We start from the raw sequence: 24248 nt of genomic DNA, 5'->3' as shown, positions 1-24248 counted from the left end.
ATTGCGAGCCGTGAGAACGGGTAGCGCAGACTTGCCTGTTGGCTCGTGCTCGCTCGTACAGTAGCTCTACCATGCAAGAGTATAAAGCTATAGTATTTATCGATACTCGATACCGACTACGTAAATTTTTATTTTTAGTATGGCAAATTTTACAGCGCCTCTAGCGGTTACTTCCGGAACTAAAATCGCCATCTACATATTTACGTAGTCGGTATTGAGTATCGATAAATACTATATATAGCTTTAAACTCATTGATAGAGCGCTACTCATTGGCGCGGCGCGGCGCGGCTCGTGATATTACGCGCCTTGAAGCGCCAGCATTAGATAAGCGGAGTGAATATTTGTAATAATAGAGCTAGACGTTTAGCAGTAAGTAGTAACACAGTCTGAAAGTAGTGTTTGAAAGACCAAATCGTCTTTCGACTTTTATGTCCCAAGTGAGCGCTCTCACGAATATAATCACCGTCTATTTTTAATTTTTTAAATATTTTTTTTTATTTTTAAACATTTTACGCTACATTAATTTTTAAGCTGGCGTCAAGTATTTAGACTAGCTACGCTTTATCTATTTTACGTTAAATATCTTTCTGTCTTTTTTCTAGGACTGACTCTATTTTAGCACATTTGGGTGTTTACTAGTGAGCCCCATAAATAATTACATGTAGGTAACTTACAATCGTTTTTCATAAAATATTGTTACTTATTTTTCTTTTTAACCGACTTCAAAAAAAGGAGGTTATCAGATCGACGCGTTGCATGTATTTAATATTTCCAGAACTGCCCAATTTTCGTATATGTTAGTCAGATATCAGCGTCTAAACAAAATATGTGTCAAATTTTAAAAGTGTATGTATGCATGACGTGTGTATGTATGTTTTTATGTTTGTGCTCGCATACGCATCTCATATCAGTTCCAGAGAACTACCATTCCGATTTCAGTAATTCTTTTTTTGTTGTACTAGATATTGTTCAACTTAGGGAACAGTGCAAGTTTCATCAAAATCGATTCAGTAGTTTTGGAGATAGGGAGTTTTAATTCTCAATTACGTACAATTTTGAAGTCGGTTTTATCTTTTTAAAATACAGTTATTTATTTAAGTTGCAGCCGTGTACAGCTCACTACCAAGCACCCGAGTTCTTATTATTTGACATATTCCAATAAAAATATTACGACAATAATGATATTTAAACATCATACAGTAGACTGTTTTGTTGCTCAAGAGTCAAGTTATCTGAAATCACGTCATTGTGTGCGTGCGCCCGATTCGCGCGGAGTATGAAGATGATCTACTGTGTAATATTTATATTGCTTTACTATTTCGTATAGCCACAAAACAGAATAAAACAGATGCAAAGTCTATAGCACCAAGAACACACATAAATGCAATGAATATTACTTATAATTATGGTTATGATCCTATTGAAGGCGAAGCCCTACGACGGGAAACTTTATACCATGTCATACTGACCCAGTGGTTTTTACTTTTTAATGCTTCGCTTCGCATGACATATTCCTCTAAAATATTGAATTGGTAGATTTATTCCTACATAAACATTTTATAAACAACTGAAATTTGTTTTACAGAAAAAGTTGCTCTAACTAAACATTACAAAGTAAGAATTTTTATTGCTTAGGCAAAATATTATGCTGAAAAAAATTAACACTGGGACTATATTTTCATTTTTCACTGGACTCAAGTCTATATTATATTCTGGCCACTTAATTTTGTATAAAGCATAAAATTACTGCAGTCATGTTTTAGGCGAATTTTCTATTAAAAACATTGCCAGACGAAAATAAATAAATAAATACACAGAACAGTCTTAAGAAGCTCCTACGTGTTGTCACTCACGCTTATGTTAGCCAAATGACGATTGTGATTCCAAATATGAATTGTAGCGGCCTGAAGTTAGCTGCGGATCCGGCAACTGGCGGTGCGGAGTAGGTCGTATCCTCGCCTATCATCGTCCTGGTACCTGTTGAGCAAAATTCAAGGTAATTAATGTGATGTATAACACATTTTCATCTGCGGTTTAATTTAGAATCGTACCGGTACTTGGTGAGCCATTCTCATTCTTATTCACTGCAGCTTAAAACTCATATTTTTTTTAAAGCGGGCTTTGGCCCACCACACATTTCCACCACTGTATCTCCTGTGTCGCCAGGATCGACAGCGGTATCCAACCACGAAAACCCTTTGATATGATCTCAGGGAGCCCGAGGGACATGCTAAAGCTATCTTGGGACCCGCAACGAAATTAATCAGAAGAAGATAGGAGGAGTAGGAAGTATACAGTTTTAACCTCCCCATAAAAAGCGGGAGACAGCACAAAGTTGCAATGACCGAAAGTCAAAGAACTAAAGGGAAAGCACCACGGAAATAATTAATGTTAATTATGACTACTAAGCTAGATCTAAGTTAATGTTGGAATTTGTTGTGTTACACTGTTTCCCGTAATAATTATGACAAAAACGCTTAAAGGCACGGAAGTTCCTTGCGCTGTCTACGAGATCATCGTAATATGGGACTCCAGATTTACAAAGTATGTTATTAACCATTATAGATCTTTCGTTTTGCCAGAGGTTACACTCCCAGAGAACATGATGGGCGGTTTGTTCGAACATGTTGCCTTCGGTCGAGCACTCGCACATGGGTGATTCTACTAATTTAAATCCATAGAGTTTGGCTTTAAAATTACCATGACCGGTCAGGAATTGAGATACGCAACGATCAATATCCATCCAGTGTTTGGATAGCCGTTGACGTATATCTGGAAAAAAGTTATAAAGGTGGCGACCTTTTGTGGAGTTATCCCAAGGCGTTTGCCATTCGGACATTAGGAAACGTACTGAATCATCTAAGGGTTCAAACAATCTAGCAATTTTTGGTTTATCGCGAGTGTTTAAAGTGTGGTCTAGTAATGTTTTTATTGTGGTAGTACATAGTCGCACGACGCTGTAAAACTAATATTTGTATACAAGTATGTAGATTGTAGAGCGTAGGATAAACTACCCACATTTCGAATAAAATCACGACAAAACCATCTGTTAAACTAAATACCATTAGTAGAATATAATAATTACAAAAACATAATTATTATTGTGCGTCAATGTAAGACTCAAAGAAATCTACATTGAATGCAGAGAAAAATATAGAAAATATATCAAATATCTGAAGATTTTACTTTTTTTAAACCCAAATTTACTATTACCAACCAACCCATATTTCTATTTTAATGTCATATCATGGTAATATAAAATGCAGCTTTTTTCTTCGATCCGCAGTCAAAAAGTTTCTTGTTCGATCCAGGCAGTTTACAAAATGGTATTCTCCGTTAGTATTCTCATGTAAATTTTGTGTTTTCCGTTTGCTAAAAAATGGACTAGTAAACGAATGGGGAACGAACTTGCACTAATATGGCGTTTTGACTGCTTTACAATTTTTTAAAGCTTTTAAAATATGACCTATTTAAAACTTGATTATAACGATCTATTAACAATAATTATATTATCTAAAGTATGTACTACGAGTATGTATACAGGTTTTATAAATTCACAGTTTATTCGACGACCATAAACAGTAGAACAAGATTTGTTACGTTTTCCCGGTCGGTGTAATTACATTGAGATTAATTCTTTAATTTGGCGGGAGAGTCAATCAGATAACGTTATTACTTCGTGAGGGAAATCTCAAGCAGCGAGTCAGGAGACAGGAGAGATGGGATTTTGTTGGAAAAATACTGGGATGGCGAGACAAAAGAGACATTATTTTTGCAAGTACCTAACTTTTTATTACAAGTGAGATAATTATTATTATTGCAAGTGGGTTTTGGTTCCACTACTTTAATACAACATTAATTTCTAGTTTAATTCATTCTCTTTCTTATCAAACTACAAAATGTTATTCTCGTGTGTAATGTTACCAATAAGTAACAACGTACAATAAAATCACGTTTGCTTGTCGTGTTTAAGAATTAAGAATTTATTATTATTATTATAATCATCTTTAGTAAAATTCAAACTTTTATACTAAACACCCAAAATAAAGTCCCATATTGCTGACCATTAGATTAGACGTAAGATATAAAAATATCATGTATGTAGCAGGCAATAATCTAAATTAAAACTTAAACGCTCATAATTAGTCACATCCACATAACTTTGATTAAAGCTTTTATATTAAAATGCATGTTATTGCAAAGTAAACTGTTGTGGGGGTGTGGCGGCTGCTAGTGATTTTTAATTAATTTGCGATAACAAGATTAATCATAAGCCGCTGCGGTTTAAGCGTTTAAAATTGAATGTTAATTATTAATTTTAAACCAGTATTAGAAACACGAACTTGATAGAATCAAAACGACAGCTATGCTTAGCACGAACAAGCAGACTAAGCCGCTGGAGTAATATCATAATTCATAATTCATACGTCCTATGCTGCTAACTTTTTTTTTCGAGGATGATAATAAATCTAGTACGGAGGAGCCCTAGAACATTTTTTTTATTACTATCAAGCTAACTTTTTGTGAATAGCTTCATTTTGATAAGACGAACAACATTTTTATTTGTTCCCGTACTAATCCTGATATCATGAAAAATAAAAGTTTATATTATTCAATAAGTACTTCAAAATTTGCATTGTATCTGGTTGCTTGACGTAATAATAATTATTAACACTCAATATAATAGGATTATAATAAAATATATTTTTATTTTACTAATTAACAGTATTTCCACCTCCAAGAGGACTTTCGCACGGGGCCACCTTTTTGGTAAAAGGTGGCCCCGTGCGAGTTTCTTCTCGGCGGGGTAGTTCCCGAACCGGTGGTAGGCCTCATGTAGACACGACGTTATACAGTGTGTAACAAAAATAAGTGATAATACTTTAGGGTGTGTACGTGTTCCTTGTAGAGAGTTCACTGTGAAAGTAGCAGCGCTGAAAGACGAACATTTTTTTCACTTTTCTATGGGCAGGGGCCCGAGCGTTCGAGTTTCTCCATACAAAAGTGAAAAAATTTTTTGATCTTTCAGCGGTGCTACTTTCACAGTGAACTCTCTACAAGGAACATGTACACACCCTAAAGTATTATCACTAATTTTTGTTACACCCTGTATATGTATAAGTGTTAACTTTGTTAACCTACGTAGAAATAAATATTTTTCATTTTTCATTTCATTTCATTTCAAGTTTCTAACCCTTGTGTCGTTAGCATAAAGCTAAATACGAAGGTAAAACGATTCCGAACAGACAGTAATAGATACCTTAATGTTAATTAAATAAATTACTAAAATAAACCGGTAATGCCAAAGCCTCCTTCATTATATTAATTAAAGTTAAATTAATTCTGGCAAGCTGTCGCCATTCCCCACCTTTAAGCATTTCCTCTCTAATTATATTTATACCGTATTTTAGTTATATTATTATTTGAGGGTCCTTTAATTTGTGTAAATTATATTTTGTATAAATTATACAAGAATATTATTATATTATATTTTGACCTTAAGTCGATTTGCTATTTAAGTCTTACATTAGTACACTTTCGATAGGGTTTTAATGTAGTGTTAAAATCATAATTAAGTAATGGTATAATTAACGAAATGTCAAAATGTCAATTTACTCATGTCAAGCGCGTTGTTTTGAAAACAAACTCTAAAAAAATTTGTTGTCTGACATTCGACAAGACCGATGACTTTCGAGTTACGACGACACTAGCTTCAGGGTTACTTAGTACAGTTTACCGTTATCGATGGATAGTCTTCGGTGTAAGCTCCGGCGCTCGCCTCGTCGCCTGCCTCGTCGCCCTGCTTGAACGCATTAAACGACTGATCATAATCCAGGGTTGCTTACCGATATCGACGGCACCGGAGCCCTCCTCGCCGGAACCCTCAGCGTCATAGGCGGCGTCGTCGTCGGTGTAGCTGCGACCGGACCCGGAGCCCTCGTCGCCAGCCTCGTCGCCCAGCATGAAGGAGTCCGCCGACGACTTGTACGAGTGGGATACTAGCAACTGGGGGAGAAAGAATGTGTGTTAAGTAGATTTTTATACCAAAGAGCTACTATTAAGGTGCTTCAGTTATAAAGTTTGGATGGGAGACTAAAATCACGTCCAAGCACTCTGAATTTTAATTGGGAGAATGTCAGTGTTTAATGAATGTTTTTTGTATATTTAATTTTTTTATTAAAATCCAATTTAAGTACCCCATTTCTACATATTAATGCAGCTTAGTTTTTCATTCGATCCTGTTGGTTTTTTATAGAAATGGTAGTAAGTATTAGTTAAAATTCCAAAAGTGAGTCGTCTTGACGTTCGTTTGACGCCGGTACACTATAAAAATAATATTGTTAAAATAATATCGAAAAAATAACGAAGCAGGATTAATGTTACATTAAATTACTGAAAATGAAAACTAATAAATCTGAAATCTAGCGATATGGCAACCCGCGGCCCGACACTGACGGAAACAATAGCAATATATTTCGGCTTAGTTACCTAAGCTCAGTAAGTCCGTCCGTTGTCGGGACTGAACTGTATCTGGGTTAATATCAATTAACTGTCGCCTGCAAATCTCGCATAATAAATCAGAGCTCGAGACATTACTCACTTAAAGAAACCATTCCATAGGAAACTGGATTTGTGCAGGTTACTAAATAACAGGCGTTTCTGTCACTTCCTGCTAGCGCTTGCATTTCAAAGGCCTGATAGACGTACGAACTTAAAGCAGGCGGGTTTTAAGTTCGCGAACTTACTCGGCTCGCGTCGGTGACACACGAGGATCGCTCACACTGGATTACCATGCCCCAGGCTCGCGACTCGCGGCTCTTTGCTGACACACAGGCGATTAAGATCGTCGAGCCATAAGTCCGCGTACTTACTCGCACGTCTGTCACCCCTTATAAAGTGATGTGCATTGTGCATCTGATTCCACCTTTGCGCAATTTTTTGTAGGGCTCTTGACTTGACATTCAGACATAAGTATGGTCTATGGAGACGAATTCCCTATTTAGTACTCTTCAACAAATGGCTGTTAGGAAAATTATATTGAAGAAAATCAGATGGAAAAAAGAAACGTAACAATTAACGAAAGGTGTCAAAGAATTCAGTTGCTTCTCATATTAAGTGTGTGACAGCGCTTGGCACCTTTTTCTTAAGTACCTAGATATCAGGTGGTACAGTAGTGTCAGAATAAACAGTACTAACGAATAATCGAATAGGCCGACTCAGAACGACTCAAAATAGATCTCGAAAATACGTTTGACGTTGTAACATATCTGCCGGCGCCGTACTAAGGGCCGGGACACAAAAACACGATACGACGTCGTGTCGTGTTTTTTTGTCCGGCCCTTACCCAGCATTGTGAAACATGTCGAAAGTGGTACTCGCGCCCAACTCGCGTAGATACGCCCGTTTTTTTGAAGTCGAGGTCCTCCTTAGTTCTGTCTACTCTGGTAGCGCCCGTAGCGGTGCCGCCTAGCTCACCTGTCTGGCCTGTCGCAGCTTGTCGCCCAGCGCGGCCACTCGCGCGTCTTGCGCCGCGGCCGCCGGCACCTCGGGGTTGTACTTCTGGTCACTGACAGACGCTGATGCTACTAGGGCTTTGGTATACCTGAGGAAATGAGATTAAATCAATTATGACATTGGTGTACCTAAATAAATAAGGTTTCATATTTTCACTAACATGCGAAGAAAGCTGGGGTAAAACAATAGGTAGGTGCAGAAGTAGTCTCTTAAATATTTGATAGAAGGTTGGTTAAACATGGTTTTATTTCGCATTTATTAACGCTATCAGTGGTTCAAATAAGTCTGTGGGAATCGGTCAGGTCGAATTCCTCTGGAGTTATTTCAGCCAGTGATGGAGCTTTCGATAGCGTAGTTCAAAATTATGAGTTAATTGGTTCGAAAAATCTCTACGGTCTTGGCCTTATAAGGCTCTGTTTAAAAAAGTTACTACTTACTCTCCAACCGCCTCGCCGTTCCAGCACCTATCGTTGCCGTCATACACGAGCTCGGGGTCGTCGCACACTGTGTCTGCGATGTCGGCGAACAGCGAGCGGCTGCTGGCGAGCGTGGCCGCGAACTGCAGCAGCTCAGCGTCAGGCGGGGGCGCACGGAGCGGGTCCCGGCGCGACCCGGTCGGCCGGGGCGTCGTCAGCATCGCCACTTCCACTGTAGTCGGCGGACCACACTCTTGGCGCACCTGAACAATTAAAAATTTAAATTAAGAACTTCTTCAGTGACGTTGCAAAATATTTTGTTTTTCACAAGGCATTGATCTACCAAGGTAGATCAATGCCTTGTGAAAAACAAAAAACATACATGATTGTTAGCCAGAATCTACTGAGATTTCTACTATGAAAACCCTCGATATGGTCTCCAGGAGCCCGGGTGACAAACTTCCTAGGGACCCTCAAAATAAGCCAGAAAAAGGTAGGAGGGATAGGAAAAAAACCAAAAGAAAATTAAAGCAAAGAGGAGTAAAGGCTATAAGTATGATTAGAAGTAATTTTGTTAAGGTGAATTGAACCGGTAGTAATCCCTCAGTAGTGGTAGCGACCAGCGGTAGATGTCGACGATCAATGTCAATTGTCAATGGAACATGGTGTTGGGGACGATGGTGGCTCAATTAGGACAACGTGAAAGAATAACCAACATTTTATTATCATTTAACATAAAAGTACATTAAAGTTATCTAGCACAGTTATCTAGAACCTTTTGACAGCTCCGGAGAAGTGCAGAGAAAAAAGGCGGCAAGCCAGTGACAGTTGTCAAAATATCCCGCGTTCCGTTCTTCTTCTTCTTCGACACATGGTGTTACCCCAGCTAGTACATGGTTAATGTGGTATTACAGTTACAGCTGTAGAACTGGTACTGGATATAATAATATGGTTAAGTATTAGCATCTGCAATAACTCTACTTCTTTACAATGTAAAACTTGAACTAGAAATAGTTAAACTCGTGAATAACGAGTTTAACTATTTTTATATTATTTATTTAGACAAGTTACATTTAATAATGTTGACAGCGAATTTAGAAATCAAAAAGTTTAGGTTTTGGCTGAACGCAAATTAAGCGCCATGTCACTTGGCGATGCCTGTTGACAGTCCTATACATTTTTGATAATATTATGTAATTAGTTATCGAAATTATCCAATACAATGTTACCAAAGCCCCAGTACAGATGTCTAGAACTTTAATAAATCCCAGACAATCCCGCCATGCAGTTCTAAATAAAATTGATAGAACGCTAGCGTTGTTCGGCAAAGTTTTATTAGAAACCGCCGCGGCTCACGTACAAAACTTCCCCGGGACCAAACTCCTGGGGGAACTCCTAACAAATACCGACCTCGATGAACAAGTGACGAAAGAACTATTTATCCCCATCAAACAGGTATAATACTAATAAATAGATAGGTAACAAACAGACGGACAAATAAGCTAAAAGATGACTGCTTTATGACGATATTAAAAAAGTTGTGTCTAGTGTAGAGTCCGATTATCTTTGTTCTTAGCAACTCATTAGCAACTACAATAATTATTATATTCGTCTGTATAGAAAATAAAGCTTTAAAATTTTGCAGACTGCAGCACGGAAATTAAAGGTATGCATTGACTATACTAAACACTAATGACAGTAGGTATAAAATTGATGGATGTCCCGTTAACGCATACCCTTAAGGTGACGTCTTGATAATAATTTGGCTGCAGCGATATTGATTTTTCTCAACAATGACTAAAGTAAGAAATTAAAGTTCATTGTCAGTATTCATCATGTCTTTATCTTTGAATTACCCATAGCGTAACATGATTGGTCAACTTTTATAACACAGAATAATGAATCAAAAAGACCTCTTCTAATTTTGCCACAGAGGATAGTTTTAGTTCAAGCATACACTATAATTTGCCCATAGCTTATATGAAATATATTTTTGGTTTTAAATTACGCGACAAAAACCATTTTGTCGCATACGCCCTTTCCATTTCTTGCTGTTCCATTTCTTGTTTTCTCTCTAATAGAAAACAAGCGATCTACAACTTATCCGTCACCTTAAAAAGAATCGTGCAAAAAATGTAAAATTACTTTCGCCAAAGGTTTTCAAGTGCGTTGTACTGTAGGCTAATGTTATTTTTGTACCGTCTGTATTAACGTGAAAACTCGTCCGTTTGATTTATATTTTCAATGGAAACTCGATTACATTTTCCTCGAATTAATTCCATTTCCATTTATTGGACTTGATGAATGGTGGTTTGGTTCTCAAAATTTTATTAAACGTACTTGTTGAATTTTTTAAATGAAAGTTTATTAATAACAGAATTTTTCAGAGGAAAATTCATGTTCAAAATATTTAATTATTCCTTCGATCGCGGATTCTTGGAAATCTATTGTTGGGAGTATATCAGGCATAACTATGTTTAAAGAAAACTAGCCTGCCTTACCGCCATGAACATTAAAATTTTGAATTAAGTGGTTAAATCTACGGTTAAATGGTATTATAAAACGTATTTTATAATATAATTAAAAATAAAACTCGTGTTGTGGTGTTTGTTGCTTACACGGAGGGGCCGTGGCCTATTTTCGTGAAATTTTGTGTTTTTAGTTCTTACATATCTTACAGGTCGGGTAGGTCTGAGAAAATATGTCAATAATATGGCGATTTGGCGACCTTATGTAATTTAAATTTTCGAAACTAATAATTCCTACCTGCTTCTACATAGGCAGAGTAGACAGAATTATAGAGTATACCGACTTAGAACTGATGTTGAAATTTTTTAATTTGACGTATTATGACGAAAATCGTCGCTAGGGTTGTTAAATTGTTACCTACGAATTTAAAACTATGGCATATTCGCTGGACGTGTTCCTCTTTGGTCGTGTTGTTTTTTGTGTTTTGGCACATGCGATCAAAATTGACAGAATCCAATTTTGAAATGTTTATTTTAAATATTTAAAAATAAATTGTATCAGCCAGCGTGAGGCACGACGAATTTGACAGATATTGAAACCTGTCCGTTTCTTTGCAGTCGAACTACTGGTAGTTATGTCTATTGTGACATAGGTCCGACCAATCTAATTGGAGTACTAAGTATAGAATTAATGCCTAGGGGCCAGGCACAGCTATTTTAATACCCGTTACCTATAATTGTGATTACTGTGCTGTCTCTCTACTTCAACCTACAACTTTTCCGTATACATTTAAATGACAGTATCATTCATGTCATTTGTCAGGCGATGTGTCATTAGAGGACATCGGTTAACATCGGCTGACATCGCCCGACGTCGGCGCGCGAATATAGCCAAGTGTGAACGCCCTCTATAAATGCCACGGATTCGCATTCTATTTTCAAACTATCAACTATTTCAATTACTTTCATACTTCCAATTCATTAAATTCGAAGTATAATAAGAAGACTTCAAATGAGAGAAAAATTTAAAAATTACGTACCTACCTATTATAACAAGTTTAACTCAATATGACGTATATTTTATAGTTAAGTAGATCAAAATATGCTTCATAATCGTATAAGAAATCCTTTTATTAGGCTACATTTGAACATTTTGACGGCAAATTAACTAATCAAAATGAATGGGATTTTCCACAACCCGTCGCTAAATGTAGGAATTTGACCTAAAATAATATTATGCTCTTACCGTACTAAGTTATAGAAACTACCGAATACATTAGACTAAGGATCTTACTAACGACCAACTAACGACGCATGAATGTTAATCGAATGAAATGAAAAACCAAAACATTCTTTAGTTATTTTATATACTTAGGCACATTTTTTGTAGATTACTGTAACAAACAAAATACATACTCATGCGTTACAAATAAAATCCGTTCAGTTAATGGAAATTTGAATATCTTCATCTACAAATTTCTGAGCAGAGCTAAAGGTCCTAAGTAGTACCAACTCGCTAAAGCGACTTAATTCGCTGAATTTCAGATGAGATTTACGCCTGCCTCATGAGGCGCAGTAAAATCTTGTTTATTTGTCATAAACCATCTTCTACGATTATAATAATATTATAAGCTAAGCCTATGGTACTTGTAAAATCATAATAAGTAAGTATAGTTAATTAAGTTTTATAACAACTATTAGTAGAACTTATGAACTCTAACCAGACGCGGTCGCCGCCTGAAACGTGAGAATGGCAAGGTTTTTTGGGGGGGTGCCGGGTAACACAATTTTTGGAAGGGTGACGAGATTCTTGGGAGGGGTCGTGAATAAAAGGCACTGCACCTATCCATACTAATATTATAAATGCGAAAGTGTGTCGGTCTATTCTGTTAAATCTGTAACCTCTTCACGCCCAAACCGTCGAACCGATTTTGAGAACATTGAGTCCCGGCAAAGAATATCGGATACTTTTTATCCCGTAAAAATTTACGGTTACTGCGCAATAAACTAACTTTGGCGCACCGGAGTTGCGGGCGTTAGCTAGTAATATATTAATCAAGTATAGTTAAAGTTTAACTTAAGATTAATTTAGTTCTATATTAATTAGCGGACGCTGCCTGAAACGTGATAATGCCAAGATTTTTTGTGGGGTTCCGGGTGACACAATTTTTGGAGGGGTAGCCGAATTTTTAGGAGGGTCACGAATATTAGAAAATAGGTAGTCAAGATAAATAGTTGCATAGTTAGGTTATGTTCTCTTTTGACCCCTCTTTTCCCTCTCGAACCGCGCAAGAATCTAACAATGTGCAGTTACGTTATTTTCGTGAATTATACTGTTTAAAAATCGCAATGCCAATTTCGCTTTGTGTATCGATTGCTGAGTCACGATTCGATAAACTTCTCATTGTGATTTGCTCAGGTCAGCTGATGTGTCACATTTTTTTCATGAGTCGACATATGTGTCATAATGATGCATGATTTTCAGATACGTTTTGGTTGAGCAGCATTTATAAAAAGTTGCTTACAATTTATTAAGTCAGTATGATTGCATGATTTTAAACAAAACAAATAAGCGATAGAGCCCGAAGATGCCGTAAAAACACTCCGGAAGTGCCGGCAGAAGTAAAAATAGAACAACAGGCATACATTTTCAGCGCGCTGTACAATGATTGGTGGGTATTAGATACTCTCCTACCATTCTCCCTCCCTGACGCAAGTTTAAATTTTTTTGCTCATTCTAAAAAAAATAAAGGATTATTCGCTACAAAAAGAATTAGTATGGAACCGACTGACGTGGTCGGATATCGAATAGGCATACCAGGAACATAATATGGGCATAAAACAGAGTTACTGAAAGAGCGAATTTTATGGTCAGCTATGCAACGAAATTCCAAACCAGAAACAATATTTGATTTGAATACATTGTTAGCCAACATAGCGAAATTCTTTCAAGCGCGTTTTTGTACTCGAAATTCAAATGCGTGTACACTGTATAGACGTGAAAAAGTTTTTTTTAATGGTTAACTTCTATATTATTTCCTACGACTTTTTTAGGTCGTAACTGGAACCCTCTCATTATGAGTAAGAAAAGGTGCTACCTACTTATTAGTTAGAACCTTCTGTAATAAGAATTGTTTTGCAATAAGTTATTCACATGCAATCATTTTTTGACGTGGGAGAGCCATGCTTCGGCACGAATGGGCCGGCTCAACCGGAGAAATACCACGTCCTCACAGAAAACCGGTGTGAAACAGCGCTTCCGCTGTGTTTTGCCGAGTGAGTGAGTTTACCGGAGGCCCAATCCCCTACCCTTTTCCTTTCCCTACCCTCCCCTATTTCTTTCCGTACCCTCCCCTATTCCCTTCCGTACCCTCCCCTATTCCCTTCCCTACCCTCCCCCATTACCCCTTAAAGGGCCGGCAACGCACCTGCAGCTCTTCTGATGCTGCGAGTGTCCATGGGCGACGGAAGTTGCTTTCCATCAGGTGACCCGTTTGCTCGTTTGCCCCCTTATTTCATTAAAAAAAATCAGAAAATATAACCCTTACTTATACGGTGTTACACCATCCAAAACAAACCCTTACTTATGTAGAACTTTTTAGAAAAAGCAAATAATATTACTTAATTTATATCCTAAATTGTAAATGTCTAGAAATAATTATTATTTTGTCTGAATGTCGCAATCAGAAAAAAAACAATCTATCAAATAGTAACAAATTGGCACACCGCCCACTTTAAATTTAAATTTTAATACACAGAATTGATTAAATATAGCAAGCATATAATGTCAAACAATGTAACAATGTACAGTTTTTAATATTAAAATTATTATTTACGAGCAGTCAAAGCCGATGAACCACAGACCCGGTCCAAGTGCCGACCCCTGTGGGACACCGCAGTCGACCTCCACCAACACCAGGACCCGTCCCGGTTCTCCCACACGACTTCTCTGTCGGAGAGCCAATCTCCCACCAGCCTTCTGATATACAAGGGGACCTACGTAATTTAGGCTCTATTTCACCAACGTCTGTTAGTGTTAAAAGCTAGTTAAAATGTCATATATCTTCTCTTTCAGTCATACGAAAAACGACAGAGGTTAAATGATGTTCATTCGATCGTTAACTTTAACAGTCCTTGGTGAAATTGGGTCTTAATCTTTTCTATTATCATATTTTTAACGATTTGATTTTATGAAAAGCTAATCCCACCAAAACATTTTCATGTAAAAATGTTGCCAAGATGAGAACATATAGTTCGTGGTGTCAAAAAGTATCTAGTGACACTAGTCCACAGTTGTTGATTATTATTATTTTCAAGGATTTTAGTGACATTTCTAATAATATTTATGTTTTTGTTACGGGAGGCAAAAATAACATAAATTGTGCTTAAAAATATGCAGCCAAACGTGTTTTATTCAGTTTTTGTCTAGACAAGAGTGTAGGAGTCGGTTACATTATTATTTTTATCGTTTTTATGCGTGACAAAAGAATATAAATTTATCATTTTAATAAGATTAGATAAAATGGTGTAAGTCAATTAAAAAACCACGATTGTATCTGCTTCGCCCACACATAAACGTAATTTAATATAAAAATAATAGCACTAATTTGACTTCTAGGTTAATTGTAATAAAATATTCATAGAATAAGAATTATACTTCTAATTTGGAAACGCTCAGTAACTTTGATCTTTTCTTTTTTAATAAATTTGATAATGTTTATAAATATATTTTATATAAATTATAAATAGGTTAATTTGTGTTGTTTTTGGTTTATTCTTGTTGTGAGCCATAAGAGTATAGTCCAAGTTAAGTTAAAATTAATTAAATATACTCCTCTTACTCCTTTCAAACACTTTACCTCTAATATACCTAGTAGGTAGACAGCTTTTGTATGAAAAAGTGGTAAATACTGAACATAATTTGATGAAAATAACAAAAAGCACTGGCAATAAATGCAAGAAAAATAATATAATTTTGGCAATAAACAAAAATAATGATCTTTATATCATACAAAAGCTTACGGGTTACAGCGTTCGGAGGTTTCACCTTATTAACCCTCGTCAAGGTATTTGGCATGTGGTACACAATAAAATACATGGTTAATGTGACCAAAAGTTTACCTTTATTATCCGATTTGAAATAGAGGTGTTACAGTTACAAAAAAATAATTATTTGTATGAGACACAAATTATTGAAAGTAACATAGGTGCACGAAAGTGCAAAAAAATGACAAACAAAAAATGACTTAAAAAATTACCAATTTTGTAAAGTAACCAAATTTTGGAGATCGAAAAGGACTCGCTCACGAGCAGCAATGAAATGAAAAGATTTTGATACGTTAGCAGAAAAATCTGCAATAGTTCCTTCGCTAGTTGGAAAACGAACACACTCTGGTGATAAAAAGTCTTTTATAAAAAATAAAAAATATATAATCCACAGCCGAAACATAACCTCCTCCTTTTTAGAAGTCAGTTAAAACACGTGTCAGGTGTAGTAATAAAAGTACATAAGAAGTCGCCTCTTATATTGCTCGTTAGATGGATGACCCGTTTAATAGCGTCCCACACATACAACTGACGTAATCTCATTTGATAATTGATTTTTATCTGTTTGTTACTTAACTTATTAATTTAGTACACCTACGGGTGACCGTTTATGGAAGTAATGACTTATCATAATACTTTCTTGTGTAATTAGGCAGATATATTACCGTGACAGCAACTTAATCTGATGTTGATGGCAATACACGTTATCCGTATCAAATTCCATGGAACATGTTTACAAACAATTGTTTTATCTCTGCATTTAGGCAATTAGGCAATTTCTTCAATCATCGAGAAGGCGTTTTTTTTAATTATAAGTAGTTCCAAAAAACAAAAAAAAAACGAGTGTTTCGAAAGCGAAGACAACTTGGGTCATTTTGACATTATGAGGTTTTTTGCATGAGCTTTTCTTCACTTCGAAAACTTTGCTGTAAGGCGTAAGCTGTAAATAGTGATTATTGAACTAAAGCAATAAAGCCGTATAACGACGACGACGATATCTAATGCATACAATAATTAATTATATATACGTATTTTAAGTTACTCTGGAATGGAGAACTTACTCTGGAATGGAGACCAAGGCTGGGAAATCGGGGGTAGGTCGACCTCCAACTAGGTGGGACGACGATCTCCGCTTAGTTGCAGGCCCATGTTGGATGCGAGTAGCAGGAGATCGGTCATCTTGGCGTTCATTGAGAGAGGCCTATGTCCAGCAGTGGACGACTATAGGCTGATATGATATGACGTATTTTAAGTATCAAAATAGCATGTAAATACCGTTATAAGTCGGTACCTTTGTGATTCCGAATCCATGCGTGTGAAATAAATATAATTAAGTACTTACATAGTTTCATGTAGGTGCGGTTACTCGGTAATAACATTAAAATATTTTAGAAATATTTCCATACAAACTGCTCATACTAATGTAAGTATAATGAGGATTAGATTACAGTGTCAATATGCGTAAAAACCATCGTTAGAAACGGTAGCTGGTATCTGCGAGAGTTATGAGATCCCGGCGCCTACGCAGTGCTGCCAACCTCATAATGTTAATCAAGATTTTCTAAAAGTAGGTTGATAGGGTTGGCTACACTTGCTTTTAAAGCTACAATTTAAAATCTTGTTTGAAATGCAAGCCACATTCAAAGTTGGTATATGATGGACAAGCGGCTACGAACAAGAAGAGTAGCGGTAGAGAAAGGTTTTCATTCGTCTATGATTTCCCATGATCGAAGTCGATTGTCCATGCTTTATAAAATACGATTTTTAGCCCCAATTTCACCAACGACTGTTAAAGTTAACGCTCGAATTAGTATCACGTTACCTCTTTCATTTTTCTTATGAATGAAAGAGAAGACATGACATTATAACAAGCTGTTAACACTACAAGCTTTAACATACGTTGGTGAAATTGGGGCTAAAGGGCTAGAATTTCCATAATAATAATTAATTAATGATCACACACTGAAAGTTGGCTTCGATTAGCTTGTTGGCACGGCGAAATTATGATTATAACGCGGCACGGGCAGCTCGGGCTAAATAATTGAAATTTTGTTATGTGATGAAGCCATTTATCAATTTAACAGTTGTTTATATCACGTCATTAGGTTTTGTATTGCTTATAGAGTGAGATTAGTGAGATTATGTGAGATTGATGCCGATAATCTCGCGGTAACGATCGGGGTCAGCGCGTAGGCGACATGACAAACAAATGGACACTTATAATAAAAGTGCTAGTGTTAAAAGTACGATAAGGGTAGCAGTTAAAGTTATTAACATGAATCTTGAAGAGTATTTTATGCATTTCGAAATGGCTAAATGTTCGGAATCGTCGTTTTTCGTGCGTAGCGTAAGTACACAAAGTAGCTTCTGTACTCGGCGAAACATGGCGGTAGCGGTCATTGAGTCCCTGTCAAAAACTTGTCATTTTCTATACAAAGCCGCGATTGACAACATCTGACAATTCATTGTCAATGGCGGTTTATATAGCCCGAGCTGCCCGTGCCGTATTACGTCCCGCTTAGGGCGGGACAGTCCCGCTTTCAGGCAGTCTGTCCCGCTGTCCCCCACGAGCCCAAAATTTTTCCCGCTTTTGCAAACAGATCAAGCGACAATTTAAAAGGTTATTTTTTAATGTTTGAAATAAGTACTGGAAGTAACGCACTCCCATTCAACAAAATAATGTGTTTATTCTGCCATATTTCGCCTAAATACAGATAGGCACTAGACATTCACCAAATACTCAATAAATTGTATGTATACTTTCATAATGAATAATAAATTTATTTGGAGGGTGGATCCGTAGATGTCCCGCTCTGAGAAAAAATAAATGGTCACGTTACGTATTGTACAAGAAACTGTGGTAAGCTTTCGTGGAATTTTCCAGAATTTTGTTTGGACTCAACCGAAGTGGGCGAAGAATTGAAAGAAAACAAATTGGACTTTATTTTCGAACGTCACGTCTTGATTTTTAGGACCTTAGGTCCCTCCACATTGCTATATTTAGGTGAATAACCATTTATGCGATCCGAGCATTAAACTTGACAATAAACTCGAGAAAATGGAAGGCCAGCGGTAGATCATAAAAATGTAGTAAAGTGTTGAAGAAATGACCGCTCCAGCGCGAGAGATAAATCCAAGTAACGAGTCCCCGAGCTCTTGGCCTATAACGCCGGCCTCCTCGACTATAATGTCGACTAACTGTTATATGATTTAAAACGATTGCTCCCGACTTTATTGTTACTATTAAAATGAAATCGGCTGTTATTGCACCGTTATGTTAAACAACACTAGTTTAGAGCCTCTTGCTAGTTACAGAAATGCTACTCTACAATTTAAATTCAAGTCGTCCTTTTCCTTAAGAGGATACACCAGGGGCTAGAGAAATGAAAAAAAAGTACGTGTAATATCTATAGCTGTCTGTCTCCCTTACCTCAAGCCTATACCGCAAAACGCGATAGAGACAACTGCAGAAAATCCAGAAAATAAACGATTCGTTGTCCCCTGATTCCTTCTCCAAAACTTAACCGATTTAAGTAGTTTTTTCATTAAAGATTAAAAAAAGGATTGAGCTGTGTTCCTGTGTTTTGCTTTTTTTTGTATAATCTAGCCAAATCTGTTTTCTGGACGTTTGAACACAGCGGAAAATCTGTCAATTTTTTTGGGTTATTGAACGTTCATATCTTATTTAATAATTAAATTATGAAAAAAAAAAGAAAACATAGGGACATTGTATTAGTGGCCGTAGATATTCAGGAAAAAAATTATAACTCTACTAGCATTATCCAGGGAGGAAACAGGGGACAACGTTTGTATGGAAAAAAGGGCGGTGTCGACTTCTCTTAATGCAACTGGAAAAAGAAAGCATTTTCTTGCTTATTATACAACTAGCTGTTGCCCGCGACTTCGTCCGCGTGGACTTCAGTTTATAGCGCGCGATGTCAACAAAATTGGTGTCAAAAGCTTTTATAAAAAAAACCCTGGTACCCCTTAAATCAATACAGCTGTGCAGTGTGCAAACAATAAGTACTTCATTTTTGTATGTTAAACTTTATATATTATGCCAAATTTTAAAGCTTATTTAGCCCCCCAATTACACAACTTTACCCATAAACTATTTATCATTGATAGGTTTAGCCCCAATTTCACCAACGTCTGTTAGTGTTAACAGCTTGTTAAAATATCCTGTCTTCTCTTTCATTCATATGAAAAACGAAACAGCTAACGTGATACTAATTCGAGCATTAACTTTAACAGTCGTTGGTGAAATTTGGTCTTAAGGTTACGTCACTGCCTGCACAGATAAAGTACTGAGTTATTTAATACCGTAGAATAGATATAACAATCGAAAAAAATCGAGACTTAAATGTAAGATGATACCACCTCTTATAGAAAGACTTTTGAGCAAGCGTCAGCGCCATGTAGAAGACGCACGGCGCCATATGAACGCCATTATGAATTTTTTGAACAAATTTACGACCCTTACAACCCTTTTTTCCAGTAAAAAAGTAGCCTGTGTCCTTTCTCAGGCTTTAGACTATCAGTATACAAAATTTCATTACAATCGGTTCGGTAGTTTTGGCGTTTGGCGTGAAAGCGAGACTGACAGACAGACAGACAGACAGAGATACTTTCGCATTCATAATATTAGTACAGATTATGTGCACACTGCACAGCTGTTTTTGGGTATTTTGATTAATTAAGGGCCGCGCTACACCGGAATGGCAGCGGCGAGGCGAGCACTTTCAGCGCTGCCATTCCGGTGTAGCGCGCTGCGCGGCCCTAAGAGGGGTACCACTTACCAGGGTTTTAAAAAGTTTTTAAATTTGACACAAATTTTGTTGACACCGCGCACTATAAACTAAAGTCCACGCGGACGAAGTCGCGGGCAACAGCTAGTTATGAATAAAAACAATAATATATAATAAAGTAGGTATGATTAGTTCTGTTATAATAATGAAGTAAAAAATAAAGCGCCATCTGTTTTCATATATTAGAATTAAAATGTAAAAATATTTTCTGGATGGAATATAGGCCAACACAACACACTCGAACTCCTTAGAAATGCAGTAGGAGTTCTATAAGATCAGGTAGATTGATTATTATTATAGCAAGTGATAATATTATTAAACATAATATTCTAACGTATTAAAAACTATAAACAAAAACATAATAACTAATAAGTATGATTAGTTCTATGTTACAACGAAGTAAAAAAAAGCGCCATCTGTTGAATCGTATTAGAACTAAAATGTTCATTGCATCGCGTCGATATATTTCTGGATTTTTTATAATATTATACATAAAATATATTTAAGATTTTTGAAATATTATTTTAATACACATCCAAGACCCAGGAACATTGAAAACTTTTTGTTCCGCCTGCGGGACTCGAACCCAGGACCCCCGGGATGAGCGCTGGCCACGCGCAATGCGAAGTAATTTTCATCGATATTTTCATGGAAATAAGATATTTTCCCACATCAAAATGTAGCCTATGTCCTTTCTCAGACTCTAGAATAACTGTGTACAAAATTTCATTGCAATCGGTTCAGTAGTTTTGGCGTGAAAGCGAGACAGACAGACAGACAGACAGACAGACAGACAGACAGACAGAGATACTTTCGCATTTATAATATTAGTATAGATAAATAAGACGTTTAAAATTAGTAGTAATATCAGCCTTTCTTGTTCTAATTCTGGCTTGTGTATTTTCATTTTGATGACCGTATAAAGAACGAAAAACATTTTATAGCAAAGAAATTGACTTTTTTTTACAAGAACGAGTTTTGGCGTCTTTGTCGAAATTGTACCACAAGCGTGACCTCTGAGGCTCTGCTTCTGTCGGTGAAAGCAACCGTGGGCGGGCGCCGACGCAGCGATTGTTGCTTTTTTAAATTCACTAAGCACAACATGTCAATGACCTGGCAATTAATTAGAGAATTTATATTTTTTTATTTATTTATTGTTATTGCGGTTAGGAGGTGAAATGGTACGACGCGGCGGCGCCATTTTACAATGATTCTCATTGGACGCAGCGTCGTCCATTATACGACTTGTCATCGCCACAATAAATTATTATGATGATTACCGAGAAATTTCCATTAGCTGAGCACAGAATATTGTAGAATATGCGATTTAAATAGCGGATCACATTTTTCTAGAATATAAATTTAGTGTAGGTAAAGTAAGATTTCATGGGTATTATAATTTATTTGATTTGTAAAATAAAATATTCCATTATTTTCTAAATTTAATTCTGGAGACGTGCTTACCTACTTTGATTGGACCACGGTATAAAATGCAAACGTTTAAATTTATATCAGGAATGACGGAAAATTGTGGACGTTATACCTAATTATTATTATTAAATCTCTATGTAATAGAAAATGTAATAAGAATAAAATAAGTTTATACTTAATTATAATCTGAATAACCAATAAAAATACTTACTAAGTAAGTATATAAATTAATTCAGAAGATAGTATACAAGTGTAAGCAGGTGTAAGTAACAAACTAAGTGATAAATGATAATATTTTAGAGTGTGTATCGTGTGTATCGTAGAGAGTTCACTCTGAAAGTAGCAGCGTTGAAAGAACAATATTTTTTTTCATTTTTGTATAGAGAAGCTCGTGACGCTTGCCCATATATTAAAAAGTGACAAAAAATTGGCCTTTCAGCGCTGCTACTTTCACAGTGAACTCTCTACGAGGAACACGTACACACCCTAAAGTATTATCACTTAGTTTTGTTACACCCTGTATAAATATCACGTATGTCGCGAAAGAATTCAGGATATGTAACAAAAATGCTGCATGTCAACTGTTGCTCGCGAGTCGCGTGGATGAGTCCCAGGACATCTTGCCATATACGGCGCGGAGCCAGTGGGCATATGATATTGAGATATGACATGTCACATGTTGCTTATCTCGCCATCGCATACCGACATTTTAATCGATGAATTTCTATACCTATAAAATGTCTGCAAAAATATTTCTTCATATGAATATAATTTGTGTATCTTCGAAATTGGCATTGCTACAGCCGTTGCCACAAACAACATACTCCAGACCGGATCCTATCAATATACAGCAAATCATCTTAAATAAAAAACATCTTAAACAAAGCAATATAATATTTTTTTTGTAGTTTTGTCTAATCAAAACTTGCTTTAACTAACATAGAAAGTTTAATGTAATAGAGTGGATTTCAACAACTTGCATTTTATATACTTAAGTATAATTTTGGTGGAAATTTTTGTTTCCACTAAAATTGGGGATTAGGTGTTTACGGGAAACTGGTACGACAAGCACCACTTAGACGAGTTAGGTTGTGACAGAATGAAGTGAATGGCGTATTTTGTATGCTTCAAGAATCAATGGTATTTTGTAAAAATAATGTTTTAGGTACACACCCTCTTACCCACCAAAATTGGAATTTGCGAGTAAAATAATCTTTAAAAAAACTACGTGCACTAAAGTTCACGCCACAAACAAACCGAAACTCTACCGATATTCAAAATAACAACATGATGTTATTGCCACAAGTAGGATAATTTAAGTACCTACACCAAAATTGCATAAAATTGGGGGTTTCGTGATAAAATGGTTTTCTTTCATTTCTGGCTGGAAACTGGTACGACTCAGCCCACAGCCACCTCCTAAACTGGTTAGCGTGTGGCTGAATGAAGTAAATGGCGCACAAGGCACTAAGTTTGTAGTTACATTAAATTTGTTTGTATACTTTTTTTGCAAGTAAAGAATTTGAATTTGAATTTGAAATTAAATACCGAGACTGAATCTAATATAGTACAACACTCCTTAAGTATTTTTTTATGAAATAAGGGGGCAAACGAGCAAACGGGTCACCTGATGGAAAAGACCTTTCGTCGCCCATGGACACTCACAGCATCAGAGGAGCTGCAGGTGCGTTGCCGGCCTTTTAAGATGGAATAGGGTAATAGGGAAGGGAAGGAAAGGGAATAGGGGAGGGTAGGGAAGGGAAGGGAATAGGGTAGGGGATTGGGCCTCCGGTAAACTCAAGCACTCGGCGAAACACAACGCAAGCGCTGTTTCACGCCGGTTTTCTATGAGAACGTGGTATTTCCTCGGTCGAGCCGGCCCATTCGTGCCGAAGCATGGTTCTCCCACGTTTAAATAGTATTCAAATAAGTGTAAATACACAGTACGGTATGTCCACTTTAAAATGAGCTATCTATATGCAATTTTCTAGACACATAAATAATGTTTCCGTGAAGATTGCGTCCGCCTCGAGGTGAGAACGTACAAATATAAAATTATGGTCTCCATAATAGCAGCAGAAGACACGTAGTAAATTATTGATTTTCCTAGGAACAGTTGATAATAACAGGTTATGCCGCGGTATTAACAAATGACAGAGATAAGTACCGCAGTATTTTCTGCTTTGCAAGACAGGTGGGACTTGGGTTTGCAGAAATAAATAACGATTTACGTTGAAAGGATAATATTTAACAGTTTTTTTTTTTGTATCGGTAGCTATATAGAAAAGGCAACTATTATAGACAAGGTTTATTTCTAAGGAAGAAAAGACAAAGCGGCAACGAACATCGGAGATCTGTTTTTTTGTCGCAAGTATTTGTAAGTATTATTTATCAAAGTTTTCATAAGCGAGTCGGTATAATTTGTTGTCGTTTAAAGTTTTACAAAAGTAGTTTAGATATACACACTACAGGTACTGTATGATGTCTCCATCCATAACATCCTTTGGCTCTTTGCAAAGAAATTAAAATGCAAGCATGAAAAGACTGACGTTGGTGTGACCTA

At 36.5% G+C, this 24248-nt stretch overlaps 1 protein-coding gene across 1 annotated transcript in view; it reads right to left on the bottom strand.

Moving 5' to 3' along the window:
- Window positions 1-1087: 1087 nt before the first annotated feature.
- The window catches only part of LOC121729288 (division abnormally delayed protein), a 126519-nt gene continuing 103358 nt past the window's right edge, over window positions 1088-24248 (bottom strand). Inside the window, exons 6-9 of the mRNA XM_042117752.1 lie at window positions 7954-8195; window positions 7478-7604; window positions 5848-6007; window positions 1088-1978 (exon numbers count right to left, since the gene is read on the bottom strand). Coding sequence (XP_041973686.1) covers window positions 1857-1978; window positions 5848-6007; window positions 7478-7604; window positions 7954-8195 — 651 coding nt within the window. The 3' untranslated portion in view covers window positions 1088-1856. The remainder of the gene's footprint in view (window positions 1979-5847; window positions 6008-7477; window positions 7605-7953; window positions 8196-24248) is intronic.

This window comes from Aricia agestis, chromosome 8 (assembly GCF_905147365.1).
Source record: "Aricia agestis chromosome 8, ilAriAges1.1, whole genome shotgun sequence".
Taxonomy (NCBI): Eukaryota; Metazoa; Arthropoda; class Insecta; order Lepidoptera; family Lycaenidae; genus Aricia; species Aricia agestis.
This window is presented reverse-complemented; position numbering and strand designations above follow the sequence as displayed.